The following is a 17,392-nucleotide window of genomic DNA, read 5'->3' on the forward strand; positions in this document are numbered from 1 at the left end:
ATGATGACGATGACGAAGTCTTTCTTTTTTTACTGTCTTAAACATAGTTGTGGGAAGATAAGATGGTTAGAGCTGTGGCAACTGTCTTAATAGACCTGAGGGTAAAGTAGTGTGGAAAGGTGGAGACCTAATTCCAAAACCGTCTGGGACTGCAGGGGTTGGTGTGTAAGATCATTAATTGTCTCTATTGCTTGTGCCACTGTTGCTCATGTGCTGCTATCTGCCACTAAGCACACTCTTAGCTGGTCCTCCCCACACCCACCTTCCGTTCCCACATGCTCTACCTCCCCTTTATGTTTAATTCCTGCTCATCCTTAGACTTCGGCAAAGACATGATTTCTTCTAGAATGCCTTCCTTTATCTTCCAAGACTGGGCTGAGCGTGTGTCCTGTACCTAACCCCACAGTAGCCTTTCTAATTGCTAAACTCTCATAATACACTTTTCCCCTTGGTCTGAATGTCTGGTTACTATTTTGCTGCCTATACTTAAACTTTTTTTTCAATGTATGTAGAGAAAAGTTTTATGGAATCAGTGCTTCAAAGCTGCAGGGTACAGTTTTCAGTAGTCTAAGCCAGGGTTCAGGAAGTAGAGGGAAGAATTGTCCCTTATAATAGCCAGCAGGTTTCCTTCCAGTCTTGCAATTTTACTGTAACTCAGGGTTGGCCTTTTCACAATAGATCTCCAGGCCCAGTTCCTGGTAGCTTATGAGTAGAAGGGTCAAGGGGCCTTTGTGATGATTTTGTGATTTCTGGAAGCACCCAAAGATGTGTTCCTTGGGAAGACCCAGACATGCTGGTTTCCCTACAGGGACTCAGGATTGGTTCACAAGTGAGAGGAGGGGGAAGATAATTGGCGTTTTTAAATGTACCTGGGATTTGTTTTAATGGGATATGATAAGACAGATATGGAAATGATCGTCATGAGGGAAGTTTCTATACTCACAGACCCATCCCTAGAAGCAGGAGCATTGGCATGTCATGCCCCTTGGGGCCATGTGGGGAAGCACCAGGGTAGGCCAGGAGGGAATGCATGCACACGAGTCTTTATTGTGGTTTCATGGGCAGGAATGGGTGAGGTGAGGTGAGCAGGTTTAGGATTGGCTAGTTTGAATAATTTCATTAGGTTCTGGAACATAGGAGCTGTTCCTAGTTGTTTGGTATCTGGCCCTGGGATGATTAGGACAGAGGAATATTGCCTCCTAGAACATGAGAGCTAGATGGAGGAGGCAGTTTGGAGTATGGGCTCTGGATTGGTTAGTCTATATGAAAGTCGTTTTCTATCTGTAAGAATTATCTAGCTCTGGGAGAGGCAGTGTCTCCTTGGTCAGAGAGGCCACAGATGGCAGAGTATCAGAAATACAGAAAATAAGGGGCTCCTGGGTGGCTCAGTCGGTTGAGCGGCCGACACTTGATTTCAGCTCAGGTCATGATCCCAGGGTCGTGGACTGAGCCTCACATCAGTCCGCACTGAGCATGGAGTTAATATAATCAGCGATACAAAATTTAACAGCCTTGAAAGCTAGTCCAAAACATTTAGCAAACCCATTTGAATAGTTGTTGCTCCATTTACTCTGCAGTACCTGGTGCCAGTGCCCTGATTTTGGTCATCGTGGATACTAATTTAATGTTATTATTTTGCAAAGCCATAGATTATATCCTTTTAGGCTTTTGCACCATTCTGAAATTACATGTCCTTGGGCAAAAACAGCATGTGTGTCTAAGTGAAGTCCATTCTCTCATAAATACTGGGTCTAAAAGCTTCCCTCACCCCCCTCAACAAAGGATGTTTAGCTCTGTCATTAACTGAATGGTCTTGGGCAAGTCACTGAGCCCGTCTACATCTATTTCCTCTGCCTCCCCTCCCCTTCCCCCAGCAAAGTGAGGAGCTGCTCTGGAATTCTCCAAATGTGGGGAGACCATGAGTAGACCATCCACCAGGAAACAATGATAAGTTCTTAAAATTCCATGGAATTCCCCTTGCATTTGTCCAGCAAGAGGCTTGTTGCTATAAGCTGCTGGACTGGTAGGCCAGGCCTAGCCTCCCTTGGGAGATTGAGTGTTAAGTCCTAAAGAATGCTAGAAGAAACGTGGCAAGTGTCTAAGTGTTATGCATAATAGGCTCTGTGCCAGGTTATCTTGTTTAAACTTCACATTCCTAAGAGGCAGATACTGTTATTATCCCTCATTTAGTAGCTGAGAAAACAGGAGGTGAGATAGGTTAAGTTGCCCATGGTCTCACTGCATGAGAAAGAAAGAAAGTGGAACTCATATTTATCTGACTTCAAAGTATAAGAATTAGACTTACTTTATGTAATTACAGAGGTGAAGAGTAGATCAAAATGAAGGCAGAATACAGGGAGACATTTTGGTTCAATATTATTTTGAACCATGAATGTCAGTCAAAACTGCAACGGGCTGCCTTTTTTTCTCACTGGAAGGGTTCAGGTACAAGTTGGGTTACCATTTTTTCAGGGATGTTATAGAGGGGAATCTCCAATTGGCTAAGAGTTGGACTAGACACCCTCTGAATATCCCTTTGAACCCTAAAATTCTGATATGTGTAATTCTAAGATTTTATGATTTGTTGTCTCCCAGAAAATTCACACATAGCCATTGGAGACCCCACCGCCAGAGGGCAGTGTCTCCATGTTTGATCCACTTGCACAGAAGGAACTAAGTGGTTCCCTCTGGAGCTGTCTAGAGAAAGCCAGCACTGAAATGGACCAATGTGAAGAGAGGGAGTCACCCATGGAATGTTAACATCCCTTCCTTCACCAGCTGAATAATGATTTCCGTAGGCCAGGGGACTGGAGAGAGGTCAGAGTGGTGAAAGTCAAGGGAAGACACCATTTCCAGAGAGTTGGAGAGAGGTGCCTTCTGAGGGCTGTGCACTGGCAGGGAGCCCTCTTGGTGCCATCTCTTCCAATCCTGCATTCCAAAGACTAGGAAAGTGAGGGGAGGAACAGGGTCGAGGATGTTAAAAGGTGACAGTGGAAACCCTCTCACACTTGAGAACGTTGAAGGACCCAGGTATATTCAGCCTGGAGAAGAGAAATTTTGAAGGGACTGTGGGAACTGTCTTCCTCTGAGGTTGTTATGCAGGGTCTTAGGTATCAAAACCAGTGTTAAAAAAAAAAAAAAGATACTACTAGGGGGCAGGTCTCAGCTTGATTTAAGGAAGAACTTAAATCTTGATTTAAGGAAGAACTTGCCCATGTCTGAACATCCTGGGAGATGCCTAGGTAGAGCATGTGGGGGCCTTGTGGGTCATCAGCCTGGATGGATCTTAACATCCCTTCAGGGATTCTGTAGCTTTCTCGGCTTTACGAGACCTAGTTAGTCTTCATATGTCAGAACACCTTTTCACCAAGACTGCATAGTTTTCATGGTTTCCAATAGAAGTAAGCCTGTGAGTTAGGATATAGGGATAAAACAGAATTCTGACATACTGAAAAATTGCCTTTGGGTTTGGAAGCCTTAGAAAAATAAAATTTCTTCACTTACAAACAATCCCTAGTCTATTTTTCATGTTTCTTTTATTTAAACTGCATTGGGACAGGGCATTACAATTGTCCACATGAGGAATTATTTCAAGAAACAGCCAGGTCACACAGACAGTTACATATTCCGTCTTTGACATGAACATGTAGGATCTCAACTAAAACAGACCCACTGTTACTGTTATCCAAGTGCTTGCACATCTTGATACAGTCTCAGAGAAGCCACACTAATTTTAGTTCCTCTGATGCCTGGGTATTTACATCCCCAAACCCTTTCCCCCCACAGCTATCTTTATTCTGTAGCACCTCTTTCTGGCTTATACTTTCCTTTGCATAGTAAACATTCTCAGGATACCCAGTTTCCTGTTTTCATGTATTTTCCCTCTCGGTGGTCTGCTGTTGAGATCTGTATCACCCTGAAAGAAAAAAGAGAGAGAGGTTGAGAAAATCCTTGTGGACCAGAGCCAGGAGTTCTGACATCTCTGCCTCCTTCTTAATAGAAAGACAGTGTCCCCAGGATGCTTCCTTCCTCATAATGGACACCATCATTGGGTCATAGCTGGTTCATTCCGCCTGAGGTTGTGAAGGTTTAGACATCTTTGGGCTTGAGGTGCCCAACTGGGCCTGGACTCCATACAGGCCATCGAGAAGGCTGGAGTGCCATCCCCTGGGACAGAGTGCCCACCATGAGCCTGCCTGTGGTGTCTCATGAGGGGCCAGCAGGCTTGTTTTGCCATTGTGATATGTCTTCCCAAGAAGGAAAAGCTACTGCTCATCACATCCCACACGTGGATTTCAAAAATTAGCAAGATTTCCTTATGGAGATTATGGAACACTCGTACCCAGCAGGGCCCTTCACAGCCTCGCACATGGCAGTGCTTCTAGCTTCATCTCTCACCCCATTTCTCTCCCCTCTTCCTGAGCTCCTCTTCTCTAGCTATGCTGTTCCCTTGTATGAATCCAGCTTCTGCACTGTTGGCATATGAATTCCATCTGGAAATCTCTTCTTTCCTTCTCTATCTGGTGAGCAATCAATTTTACTCATTCTTTTTAATTTCCATTAAACATTTTGTTCTTTCTCATTTATTTTAATTAATACCAGAAACTAATACTTTTATAAAATACATTGACCATGCACTTGGATGTCATAGCAGTATCAATTGTTATAAAAATTTCTAAAAGCTTCCTCTCAGTTTCCGTACTTTTGTTGTCTTGGGCAGGTGACAAACAGGGACCACTCGTGGAGTGGCACCGCCTTAGGCTTTTCTACGGGTCACATCCTCCGTGAAGGTGCTCCACCCAGCCACCTCAGGTTAAACCAGTCACTCCTCCCCTGTGATCCTCCCCGGTGAGATGCAAACACAGCATCACAGAACATTTGCTCACAGCCCTGTGGTGATGTGTGCTTCTTCCTCTCCACCAGATTCCGAGCTCTGCCAGGGAGGGTGTCCTTTCTTATTGATTATTCATCTCTGTGTCTCAGAGTCCAGACCTAGGCCCTGTTCAGAGCCTGGTCAGTATTTGTGCCACTGAATATAAAGCCACTTTGGAAAACTAAACTCTTGTGGGGTCTTGGCTCAGTGTTGACTCATGTACTGGTTTGCTTATGACATCTCAGGGCTACGGATGGCATATCTAGCCCTGTGACCAGCTAGGGGAGACGGGCTAAAAGAGCCTCATCACCTCTGGGTGCTTGTTGGCAGGACTGTGGCCTCATGGTGTGGAGACAGAGCAGTTGGACCAGGACCAGCAAGCCCCAGCAATTAACAGTCCCCAGGCCAGGGCAGAGAATCTGTTTTACAAGATGGCTAATACCGGAGACTAAGACTTTGCAGGTGGAAGGACTCTAATATCTCCTGAGTCTGGGTGGTGAGTAGTAACCCCCACCAAGTGGGAGTTCAACAGAAGGGACCCCTTTTGGGTTTTTGCCCTGAAAGGAGATGGCTACACATTAATTGTAGGACTCGTCCAGAGGCAAGCCTCTGGTTTCCTTAACTTCCTGAGCCTACCACTATTTAAGAATTAGAGAATTAAGAAAAAGATTTTTTCCTATCTTTTGTTCCTTCCCTAAGCACATGGTAAGAAAAGGCTCAGCTTGAATTCAGAGGCCAGTGGGGTTATCACTTTTGGCTAAAACCCAAAGTGACCCAGTACTGAGAGAGAGTGGGGAACCTTACCCTCACTGGGGGGCTGATTCACCCACATGTTTGAACACAAGGCCAGAAGAAAATTCCCATAATCCATGGGGGTTGAACCATCGGAACACAGAAACTTCAGTCCCCTTCCCTCCTGACCTAAACCAGGTCCTTGATCTTGAGTTGTCCTGGTTAATCCTAAACAGAGGGCAGCCTTATCAATCTCCAGAGTAATTAAAATAAAAGACAGTTTGCCTTTCCATAGCATAGGGCTCGTATGACCATGAGCAGGTCACTGAACTTCTCTGAACTCATTTTCCTCACCTGACAAATGGAGATATTTATATATCTCCTTATCATAGGGTAAATAAGATAGTGAAAACTACTACCATGTGCCTGGTTCTGATAAAAGGAGGAGAAACATCTGTTCCCTAGCTCTGTGTTTCTGTAAGGGGAGATTTCTGCTACAGTGTTGGTTTTAGCATACGTGATCATACATGTGATTACTGTAGGGGTGATTAAACCACAGACACTGGACCCACCTCTGTAGCTTCTGACTCAGTAAATCTGAAGTGAAGCATAAGAATTTGCATTTCTAGCAACTTCTCAGGTGATGCTGATATTGCTACTGGTCAAAAGGACCACGTTTTGGGGGAACCACTGCTCTAGAATAATGTTCTTTGCCTCTCTCCTCATCTTTCCCTTGCTCCTCTCATGGAGGAGGAATGATTTATTCTGTGTTTGGAAGACGGGGTCAACATGTACCCCATCTGGCCTCTCCTTTTGGATCTGCCTGTAGGGTTGATGAATCCTGGTCATCTGTCTCCTTGGAGTAAGGGTTGGTCTTTATGGAGCAGGGCTGTGGTTGATCAGTTCTGCAGGTACCTTTAATTCTGGGGTAAAACACAAGGATGCCCAGGTTGGACACCCATTAAATTCTCAATCTAGAATTGTAACATAGTAAAACTTGCGTTTTGACTTTTATATATTTGCCTCCTATACTTTTTTTTTCCTCGGTTGATTCTGAATTAAAGAAAACGAGAAAGGACTACTTTACGTTGTCCCCCTGGGGGACAATAATAATTATTACTTCCTTAATATTAGAAACCTAAATTCAACCAGTATTGATGAAATCCTCAGGAATAATGATATTGTGGGGATGTGAAAGATGAACACATACTGCCCGTAGGCTTGCAAATGTCCCTGTGGTTCTCCACTGAAACAAGCATTGGCACCTGTCTGCCAGGCCTAGTGTCAAGTGGCATTAGACATTATCTCCAAGGAGCTTCCACCCAGACAGAGGAGTGTCATGACCGCTGGCACCTGTATCACAGGTGGAGCTCACACGCTCGAGGGCTTTGAGAATCCAGAGAGGGAGAGGGACGTGTTGCAGCTGAAGGGACAGGGGAGGTTTGGAGTTGGCACTGCATGAGGCCAGGGCCTGGCAGACAGGAAAGCAGAGAAGTCGGAAGGAGCAAAGCGGGAGCAGGGAAGGTAAGCTTGGAGCACGGGCATCGAGAGTGGAGTCCATACCTACCGGCCGTGGGCTGGAACATGGAGAATCTCACTCCTCAGAAAGGGTTTTGGAGGAGCCTGTCTTGGACACCTGGATGATCTCCACGGAGGTGATGCCCTTGCCGGCCACGCGGTGTCTGGTGCGCAGCTTGTTCAGGGCGGTCTCTGCCATGCCAGCCCGCTCCTCAGCGTCGTCCAGCTCATGCACCGTCTTTCTGTAGCGAGCCAAGGTCTGGTTGGCCTGGTCCTCCTGTGGCAAAAGCACGGTGGAAAATAGGGCGTAAACCTGGGCGTAAATCTGGTTAAATGTGCATCGTTATCGGTTGGTTCAACGTGGACACGTGAGAGTCCAGTCTTTCAGGACTTTTAGCTGATTCTTTTTTGGCTTTGACATCCATATTTCTAAATAAAATGTGCTGTGTTGATGCTTCTATAATTTGTAGTTTTAGCCATTAGCTACTGGTGCCCCACTATGAAAGGTGTGGATTTAGCATTTTTCCCCAGCCCCCACCACACAGCTCCCATCCCCTTATCTTCCCAGTAGAATCACAGTGCTATTTCGGTTAGAACCATATGAACTGTAAGCCTGATCTTTATCGAGCCATTTGGGAAAGGCGCTGGTTGTGTGGGTGGCTGATGGATTCAGCGTAGTAGCCCCAGAACTGGCAGCAAACAATGGCAGAGTCCAAGTTCTATGTCAAGGTGGGGGTGGGGGTGTGCTGGTGCCGGTAGGCAGACGTGTGGTATAGGGTTGAGGCTTGAAGCCATGATTTGCTAACCATTTGACTTTGATTTTAACATTTGCTAACATGACATAAATATCCCACTCTGGGCTATGTCCTCACCTGTGAAACAGACTAAGAAGATCAGTGTTCCTGCCTTGTGTTCGGAGGATTAAAGAAGGGAAGGGTCTTGTGTTTAACGGTCTGAGCAGGAGAGAGAAGTTATCCTGGCAGAGGCCACCAGGGGCAGTGGAAGCAGGACAAAGGCAGCAAAGACTTTCCCTGGTTTTAGATCACACCTTACAGGTGTTCTTGGGGGATATTTTCATTTTCTACGTGTTCTTATCTCCAGTGTGTGGTGTCCAGTCCACCTATGAAGTGCCATGGACACGAAGCTCACAGGGGCCATCTTTCGGCAGGGCTCGATTCCTTTCCTGTGGTTAATGCCAACCAGGTGCTGAGACCTGGACTGGGAAGGGAAGGCACGTTAGGGACACACGTTAGGGCGAGCACCCACCGCCTCTTCAATCTGCCGCTTGTAGATCTTCAGCTTGTTCTGTAGCTTCTCCACCAGCTCCTGCATGCGCTGGTTGGTCTTGTGGTCCTCCTCCGTCTGGAAGACCAGCTCTTTGAGGCGGCGCTCATTCTTCCGCAGCGTCTTCACTGTTTCCACGTGCTGTTTCTGCTCACCGTCCAGCTCTGTCTCTAGTTCCTTGATCTGAGGGAGGAAGAGAGGGACATGGCTGTGAGAACACAGGGTTTTGAACTTGCGAGCTCAGTGGCCTTGAGTGGGGGCATCATGGTGACAATGTCCATCCACCTCTTCCCCACAGGAGAGCAGGCAAACCCTGGACAGGAGGGTCACACAGGTTCTGCCCCTCATGGGTCTGCTGTGGTAGTCAGATGGGTCCCTTTCTCTGAGCCTCACATTTCCTTCTCTGGGAAGTGGGGGAGGGAGGGGCCTGACAGGGTCACCAAACCTCCTGCGCCCCTCTAGCTCTGACACCCCATGGGTGAAGACCAAGGCTGGTTTTAAGGAAATTGTAAGGGAGGAACAGTGTTGGAAACAGAAACTAGGAACAGACAGAGGAAGAATCCTGGGAGCTCCCCTGCTTGGGGGCACAGTCTGGGGGAAAGGTGACAGGAGAAGGAAGAGGAGAGGAGACCTATGTACAAATAAATTACAGCTCTCCTCTCATTTTCCTTTCCCTTCCTAGCATCTGAATAATCCAGTTCCTCATCAAGCACTGGGTGCTTTGGGAAGCTTTGGGAAAAGGCCCCTGCCCAGCCATGTCTCCCTTCTCTCCCTCCTGGCCCACCTCGGGGTCGCCCTCACCCTGGCTTCCAGTTTCATGATCGTGCGCTTCCCTCCCTTCAGAGCCAGCTGCTCAGCCTCCTCCATCTTGGCCTGCAAGTCTTTGATGGTGATCTCGTAGTTCTTCTTGATTTTCTCCAGGTGCATGCAGTGGTCCTGCTCTTGCCGGAGCTCCTCCGCCATGCGGGCGGCCTGCGGGAGGGGAGCAGAGTGGGGACTGGAGCTGGGTTCCCATGCTATTGAGAGATGAGGGACCTTGACCTCTGGAGACCAGAGGACCAAGTGGTTGACAAGGAGAACCTTGCCGATGTGCTGCTGGGTTTTGGTGGAGCGGGTGCCCCATGCTCCTGTGTCTCTCCCAGTGACAGGGAGGAGGCAGGCTCATGCACTCATCACCAGGGCCCCCAGTCCCACAGACTCCCACCAGCCTGGGGCTCTCCAGCCACTCTTTGCTGCCTCCTCCATCAGGGGCACAGCACAGAGGGTGGGCGTAGCGCAGATCTGGAGGAGGAAGACGAAGGTCTGCATGTAGCTCCTGTGTGGCCTTCAGCAAGTCACTTTACCCTCTCGTTCTTGCATTCATTCCACAAGTATTCGTGGAAGATCTGCATGCTGGGTATGGGTCTGTTCTCTCGAGACCCAGCACCAAATAAGACCTGCAATGGTCCTGAGCTGGCATTTCAAGCAAGTGCAACAAGCCTGGCGATAGCATCTGTATTCCTTCATCTTTAAAGTGGGGTGCGTGGTATCTGCCGCTCAAGGTCGTGTGAGTCCCCAAAGAGAAGTGGGGCAAGACCACTGGCAGCACGTCCTGCTGAATCTGCCCCTGAGCACCTGGGCATGTCTCCCATTCCTTTCACTAATGCTTCTCCTCAGGCTGCTTTAATGCTCCTCTTTGCCAAAAGACCTGCCCAGGAAAGCCCACTTTCGATGGCTTCTTTGACCCATGTCCCCAGGCCTCAAGCTCTGATCTCTCACATGGTCGTGTATAGCTTGTAATTATTCCTTACTTGTATGTGTTTGGCTTTTCGGAAAGGCCTCCAGACTCCTTAGGACAAGGACCACAGCCCTACTGGCAGGGTGCTGGCGCTGCACAGTGACCTTTGAGGGGAGGAAGTGGCCTTCCCTGCTGAGGGTGGCCTGGTCCTCCACAGGCGGCCCAGGCCGGGCCCCCCTCCCACCAGCACCAGGCAGCGTGCACACTTACATCAGTCATGGCTTTCTTGGCCCTCTCGTCGGCAGAGCGGAACTCACTGATGAGCTCCTCGTGCTCGTTGGAGATGCGCTGGACATCCGACTCCAGCTTGCGCTTGACTACGAGGAGGCTTTGGTTCTAGAAGAGAAAATAAAGACATTGCCATGAGGCAGAAGTCTGCACAGCCCTTCCCGTGTCCAGGAAAGAGAAACAACTCTCTCACAGACATACTTGCCAAACCCCCCAACAGGAAATGGCCCTGGACCCCCTGCTTGAGGTAAGTGTCTCTCCCTGCATTTTTCTCTGTGTTTTAGAGCAGAACACGTATCACAAGGAGTCCAGGAATAACGTCATTTCGGCCTGGGATGGGTGGGAACTCTAGAACAATCCTGAACTCAGAGCTGGGAAAACCCAGGTTCAACCCCGGTACTTCTACCTATGTGGATAAATTCTTTACCTCTAGGCTTCGGTCTTATTTCTAAAATGGGGTTGTGATCTCTATATGTCCTATGCACATTTTTTCTTTTGGTGAATTCACATGAGATGCTAAGTAGGAATTAAGTTTGTGCTGGCAAAGTATTGCACTGTAAGCAGTATTGGTGTTACCGCTGGTAGATAAGGGTCCCCTTTTTTGACCACACATAAGCCACTTAACTCTCTGGGTCACGGTTTTTCATTTGTAAAATGAATGTCAGACTTTGTTTTTATTTACTGTTTTTTTTTTTTTTTTTTTTTTTTTTTTTTTAAGTAGGCTCCATGCCCAGCAGGGAGCCCAGTGCATGGCTTGAACTCACAACCCTGAGATCAAGACCTGACTGGAGATTAAGAGTCAGGCTTAATTTAACTGACTGAGCCACCCAGGTGCTCCTCGACTTTGGAATATTCTAGATCCCTTCTAGTTCTGAAGTTCTATCCTCAGTGACACTGAAGGTAATGGCAGTCCTTAAAGTTGGCTAAATCATCAGAATCTCCTGAGGAGTTTAGATCCAAAAGTTTAAATTTCTGGAGTCCCACCACAGACCAGATTCTGGATCACAGTCTCCAAGGGAGAGAGTCTAGGAGCCTGTCTTTGAAAGCTCTGCACAACAATGTACATATAGTTCACACACTGTGTGTGCACTAAAAATGGTTAAGAATGGTACATTTTATGTTACGGGGGTTTTTGCCATAACAAAAGAAGTCTCTGCAGGTGAGTTCTGAGGATTTCCCAAGTGGGGACACCATCTGCCTTTGAGTTTTGAGGGGAGCCCACAGGGTTTGGGCACCATCCTGGCCCTGCCCCCACACGCCAAGTGTGAGTCTGCGTAGACCCCCCCCCCCCCCCACTCCCAGGAAGCCGCCATCTTACCTGGATGTTGACCTCGTTGTGCCGCTCGGTGATCTCTACCACCTCCTGCTCCAGCAGCTTGCGGGAGCGCTCGCTGCCCTCCAGGCCCGCGCGCACCTCCTCCAGCTCCGTCTGCAGCAGGCTCAGGCGCCGCTCCTGCAGGTTGTACTGCTCCCGCAGCTCCTCGTGCTGCCGGGCATCCTCGTCCATCTGCATCTGCAGGTCCTGGGGGGGCCAGAGGACCCGGCCTGAGCCCATCTCCCGGACCCTGGCATGGTCTGGGCTCAGCAGGGAGCTGGGGTCTGGCTGGGGAGTTCGAGGCCACAGAGGAGGAGAGTGGAAGGTATCGATCTGCGCTGGGGGAGTTCCCAGTCTGGTTGCGGCCTAGCTGGCCAGGGCCCAAGCGTCCCCAGAATTTGTCCAGTGAGAGGTAACCATAAGGTCAAGGCTTTTCTGAGGACAGAGCACCTTGAGTTTCCAGCAGGCCCTTCTCACCGAGGCCTTCCTCAGTGATCTTGACCATTACACCCCCACTGGCTAACCCACATCTCCCTTCTCCTATCTGGTTGTTTCTCTGTAGCACGTATCGCCGTTTTTAATACTACAGTTTTATTTATGTGTTGTTTATTGTCTATCTGCAGGGATGTCTGTTTATTATATACATTCTTGTACCTCTAACACCTAATACAGTGCCTACGCTGGGCAGGTCTCTAATAAAATGTATGTTGAATGCATGGATCCAGCTACAGATGCTTTAAAGACCAGTGATAGCAATAAAGGAAGACTTCAATTCTATTTGTGTTTTTTTCTTAAGATGAGTGGTGGGCATATAAGTATTTACTATGTTCTTTGTTTTTCTGTCCTGAATTCACTTATAATAAGTCAAATGATTTTAAGAACCAAGACAGGCCCAACTTTCTGTTTTCCTTCTTTCTTCCCTCTTTTTAGTGGTCCATGGTATGGACTTAGGTGGTTGGGGCCTCTCATATAGATAGTCCCCAAGTGTCCTGTTCCCTAGACTTCCAGCCACCCCATGCTGCCACTTTCATGCTTTTCTCCTAGCTGCAGACATGCATGAAGTTAGCTTCCTGGACCTGCAAGCTTGGGGATGGCTTACTTTGTGATTAGGTCCCAGATTGCTACCTTGATTTGCTGTTGCAGCCTTTTCAGGGTCTTTACAAGTTCGCTGTTGTTCTTGTTGGCGTGGTCCAGCTGGATTTCCATCTCATTCAGGTCCGTCTCCATCTTCTTCTTGAGCCGAAGTGCCTCTGCCCGGCCCTTGGCCTCTGCCTCCAGGCTGGCCTGCAAGGACTCGATTGCCCGCTGGTGGTTCTTCCTGCAAGTGCAATCAGAGAAGACCTTGGCATACTGGGCCCGCTGGTCAGGCTGTGCTAAACCTCCCTAGTTAAGAGGTCTGTGAGCATCAACATGCTTATGGCCACCATATTTGAAATTAGAGTGTATCTTCCCTTAAAGCATTTAAGTGGGGGAGTGTGTGCTTTGGGAAAGGACACAGAAGGTCAATGTTTACCTCATATCTTTTGTGATCTCAATTCATTCAACATGCAGAATATCCCTGCAAGGAAACTGAGGCTCCAAGATGATGAAAAACATGCCAAAGGTTTAGCCCATGACAGAGACAGGATTCAAACCCAAATACTAGCTGTTTTGTTTTTGTTTTTTTAATTAGAAAATGTGAGCTTTGGCTATACAAGCCAAAGCTTGTCTCTCTGTAAAACAGCAGTTATTGATTGATTGTATTTAATATATTTAGTTATATTGTAATCAGTATAATGAGCATTTTCATAAAACCCTCCATAGAAGGAGACTAGAGGAGGCAATTTACATGTTCAAAAAATATTTGTTTCATTGAGGGAAATAAATGGCTAGCATGAAAAGATCCTGTCACCTGCCCCTTGTCTGTGATGTTCACCTCTGCTCTACCCCTGCACACCTTCTGTTGTGTAGGCACATTGCTGGATTTATAGCACTCTGAGATGTAGTCAATTTCTAGACATGGGAGAAGGTATCATGACATTCTCAAAAGTGAACAGAATTTTTGTTCAATTTGACTTAAAAAATAAATACAAGAAAAAAACTATAAAACATGTTGAAAAAATAAAGGTCTAAATAAATGGAAGGACATTCATGTTCATGGATTGGAAGATATAATGTTGTGAAGGTGGGATTCGGTGCAGTCAGTATCAAAATGCCAGCTGATTTCTTTGCAGAAATTGACAGGCTGATCCTAAAATTTATATAGAAATGCAAGGGACCCAGAATAACCAAAATAATCTAGAAAAAGAACAACAAGGTAGAGGACTCACACTTCCCAATTTCAAAGCCACAGTAATCAAGACATTGTGGTCATGGCATAAGGATAGACCTATAGATGAATGGAATAGAATTGGGAATCCAGAAATAAACCCAAGCCAATTCATTTTCAACAAGGATGCTGAGACCATTCAATAGGGAGAGAGCAGTCTTTCCAGAAAGTAGTTCTGGGACAACTGGATATCCACATGCAAAAGAATGAAGTTGGACCCCTACCTCATACCTTACACAAAAATTAACTCAAAATGGACCAAAGACCTAAATGTAAGAGCTAAAACTGTAAAACTCTGATCTCATCTAGGAAAAATAGGCAAGAATCTTTGTGACTAAATTAGGGAAAGAGTTTTTTAGATATGACACCTAAAATACAGGCTACCAAAGAAAAAAACAGGTACATAGACTTCATCAAATTTAAAAACATTTGTGCTTCAGAGGATATTATTAAGAAACTGAAAAGGCAACTCACAGAATGGGTGAAAATATTTGCAAATTACATATCTGATAAAGGATGGGTCTAGTATTCAGAATATTTAAAGAACTCTTACAACTCAACAGTAGAAAGACAACCTAGTTTTTAAAATGGGCCAAGGATTAGAATAGACATTTTTCCAGGCAATATAGAGAAGTGGCCAATAAGCACATCAAAGATGCTTAGCAGGAGCAGCTGGGTGGCTCAGTTGGTTAAGCATCCAACTCTTGATTTCAGCTCAGGTCACGATCTCATGATTCGTAGGTTTGAGCCCTGCATCAGGCTCTGTGCTGATGCGTGCTCTCTCTTTCTCTCTCAAAGAAACTTAAAAAAAAAAAAAAACAACTTAAAAAGGTGCTCAGCATCATTAGCTATAATGGAAATACTGTTCTAAACCACAGTGAGATACTACCATACACTAGGTTGGCTAGGATAAAAAAAGGTAATGATAAAATGTTAAGAGAAGATCTGGAGACCCTACAGCCCTTATAACCCTGAGAATGTAAAATAGTACAACTGCTTTGGAGAAGAATCTGACCATTCTGCAAAAAGTTAAACACAGAGTGAACATATTACCGGAACTTCTAGTCCTAGGTACATACCCAAGAGAAATGTAAACCTCTATCTAAACAAAAACTTGTATATGGATGCTCATAGTGGCATTATCCATAGTGGCCAAAAGGTGAAAACAACCCAAATGTCCATCAACTGATGAATAGATGAATAGATAAATAGATAAAATAGATAAACAAAATGGGATCTGTCCAAACTATGGCATAGTATTCAGGAATAAAAAGGAATGAAATACTTACACTTGCTCCAACATGGATGAAGCTTGAAAACATGATGCCAAGTGAAAGAAGCCAGTCACAAAGGACCACATATTGTAGGATTCCATTTATATGGGATGTCCAGGATAGGCAAATCCAGAGAAAGTTGTTGGCTAGATTAGTTGTTGTCTAGGTCTGGGAGTGGGGGTGGTGGGGAGAAATGGGGCAACACTGCAAAAGGATATGGGGTTTCTTTGGGGGAGTGATGAAAATGTTCTAAAATTGCAGTGATAATTGCACAACTGAGAACCATTGAATTTTTCCCTCGTCATGGGCAAACTATGTAAATTATATCTCCAATCTGTTGCAAACTCTCTCTCCTCCCCTCCCCCCGCCACGCCACATAGTGGCATATAGCTAGATATTTAGGGTTTATTCTAATGGCTGCAGAGTCATGGGGCTTCTCCCTCCAGTGGCTCTGCCTGCAGCTTTGTTAGGGGTGATTGTGGGGGATGTTGTAAACTCAGGAAGCAATAGTGCAGGAAGATTTCAGGCAGGCAGTTTAGGCAAGATGCCAATGTGGATAGTTGCAAATGTGTGCAACTCATGTGTGCAATTCTTCTCAGAATCACAACAAATCATATTTCTGTAAACAAAAACTTAGTGCTGAGTCCAAAACTTATTGGAACCTCAGGCAGCAACAGTGGACACTGAATTAAAAAGAAATCTCCAAATCCAGCACCCAGCAGATCAGTTCTTTTCCATGACGTGGTAGTTGTTTTCTGAGGGTTCATGAATGTTCGTAGTAATTTATATCTGTGTGGCTTTGCAGGTTACGGAGTAATTTCATATTTATCATCTCAGTTAATCTTCACCACCCCTGAGAGGGGTGACGAGAAGCTATCGTCATTCACATCTGTCAGATGGGGCAACTGCATCCATCTCACAGGGGGGCTTTCTGATTTTTTTTTTATTGTGGGAAAATATGCATTACGTAAAATGTCCTATGTTAGCCATTTTGAAGTGTGCCGTCCCGTGGTATTAAACACATACCTCATGCTGTGCTTCTACTGGCACTGCCTGTCTCCAGAACTCTTTGCATCTGATAAAACTAAACCATGTTCCCATGAAACACTAACTCCCCAATATCCCACTTTCCCCTGGCCCCTGGCAACTACTATTCTGCTTTCCGTTTCTGTGATTGTGACTGGTCTAAGTACTTCCTCCTGTAGGTAGAACCATGCAGTATCTGTCTTTTTGTGACTGGCTTTTTTCACTCAGTTATAATGTCCTCAGGGTTCACCCATGTTGTAGCAGGTGTCTGAATTTCCTTGCTTGTGAAGGCTGGATAAATTTGCACTGTGTGTAGAGACCACATTTTGTTTATCCATTCCTTTGTCAGTGGACTTGGGTTGCTTTCATGCCACAGCTCTTCTGAATAATGCTATGAACATGGTATACAAGTATCTCTCCAAGACCCTGCTTTCAGTTCTTTTGGGTAAATATTCAGAAGTAGAATTGCTGGATCATACGGTAATTCTATTTTAAATTTTTTGAGGAACCTGTATACTGGCTTTCACATCGGCTGTACCATTTTACATTCCCACCAACAGTGCACAAACGTTCCAGTTTCTCTACATCCTCACCAACACTTGTTATTTCTTGCGTTTTGGATGGCAGCCATCCTAATGGGTGTGAGGTGGTATCTCCTTGTAGTTTTGATTTGCATTTCCCTCATGACTAGTGGTAGTGAGCATCTTCCCATGTGCTTAGTGGCCATTTGTATATCTTCCTTGGAGAAATGTCTGTTAAAGTCCTTTGCCCATTTTTGGATGATGATGATGATGATGATGATGATGATTAATTATCCCATGGTGTTTTGTGATCACTGAAGTACTATGTTTCAGAGTATTCACCTAAATTGCCCAAGGTCAGATGACTAGTAGGTGGCAGAGGCCCGTCAATGCTACCCAAAGTCAGCCTCCCATCACCTCAGCCCCATACCTCGTAGCTTCAAATTCCTCTTCTTTCTCGTGGATTCTCCGGTCGATGTCAGCTTTAACCTGAGCCAGTTCCAGCTGAATTCGAATCACCTTGCTCTCTTCAACCT

At 46.0% G+C, this 17,392-nt stretch overlaps 2 protein-coding genes across 2 annotated transcripts in view; one reads left to right on the forward strand and one right to left on the reverse strand.

Moving 5' to 3' along the window:
- Positions 1–17,392, forward strand: part of ATP5MF (ATP synthase membrane subunit f) — a 616,357-nt gene that overhangs the window by 128,812 nt on the left and 470,153 nt on the right. The window lies entirely within an intron of this gene.
- LOC125928572 (myosin-16) overlaps positions 3,397–17,392 on the reverse strand; it is a 62,409-nt gene continuing 48,413 nt past the window's right edge. The window contains exons 36-43 of the mRNA XM_049639319.1: positions 17,287–17,390; positions 12,853–13,045; positions 11,731–11,934; positions 10,395–10,520; positions 9,209–9,379; positions 8,390–8,590; positions 7,173–7,400; positions 3,397–3,916 (exon numbers count right to left, since the gene is read on the reverse strand). Of these exons, the coding sequence (XP_049495276.1) occupies positions 7,200–7,400; positions 8,390–8,590; positions 9,209–9,379; positions 10,395–10,520; positions 11,731–11,934; positions 12,853–13,045; positions 17,287–17,390 (1,200 nt within the window). The 3' untranslated portion in view covers positions 3,397–3,916; positions 7,173–7,199. The remainder of the gene's footprint in view (positions 3,917–7,172; positions 7,401–8,389; positions 8,591–9,208; positions 9,380–10,394; positions 10,521–11,730; positions 11,935–12,852; positions 13,046–17,286; positions 17,391–17,392) is intronic.

This window comes from Panthera uncia, chromosome E3 (assembly GCF_023721935.1).
Source record: "Panthera uncia isolate 11264 chromosome E3, Puncia_PCG_1.0, whole genome shotgun sequence".
NCBI classification, from domain to species: Eukaryota; Metazoa; Chordata; class Mammalia; order Carnivora; family Felidae; genus Panthera; species Panthera uncia.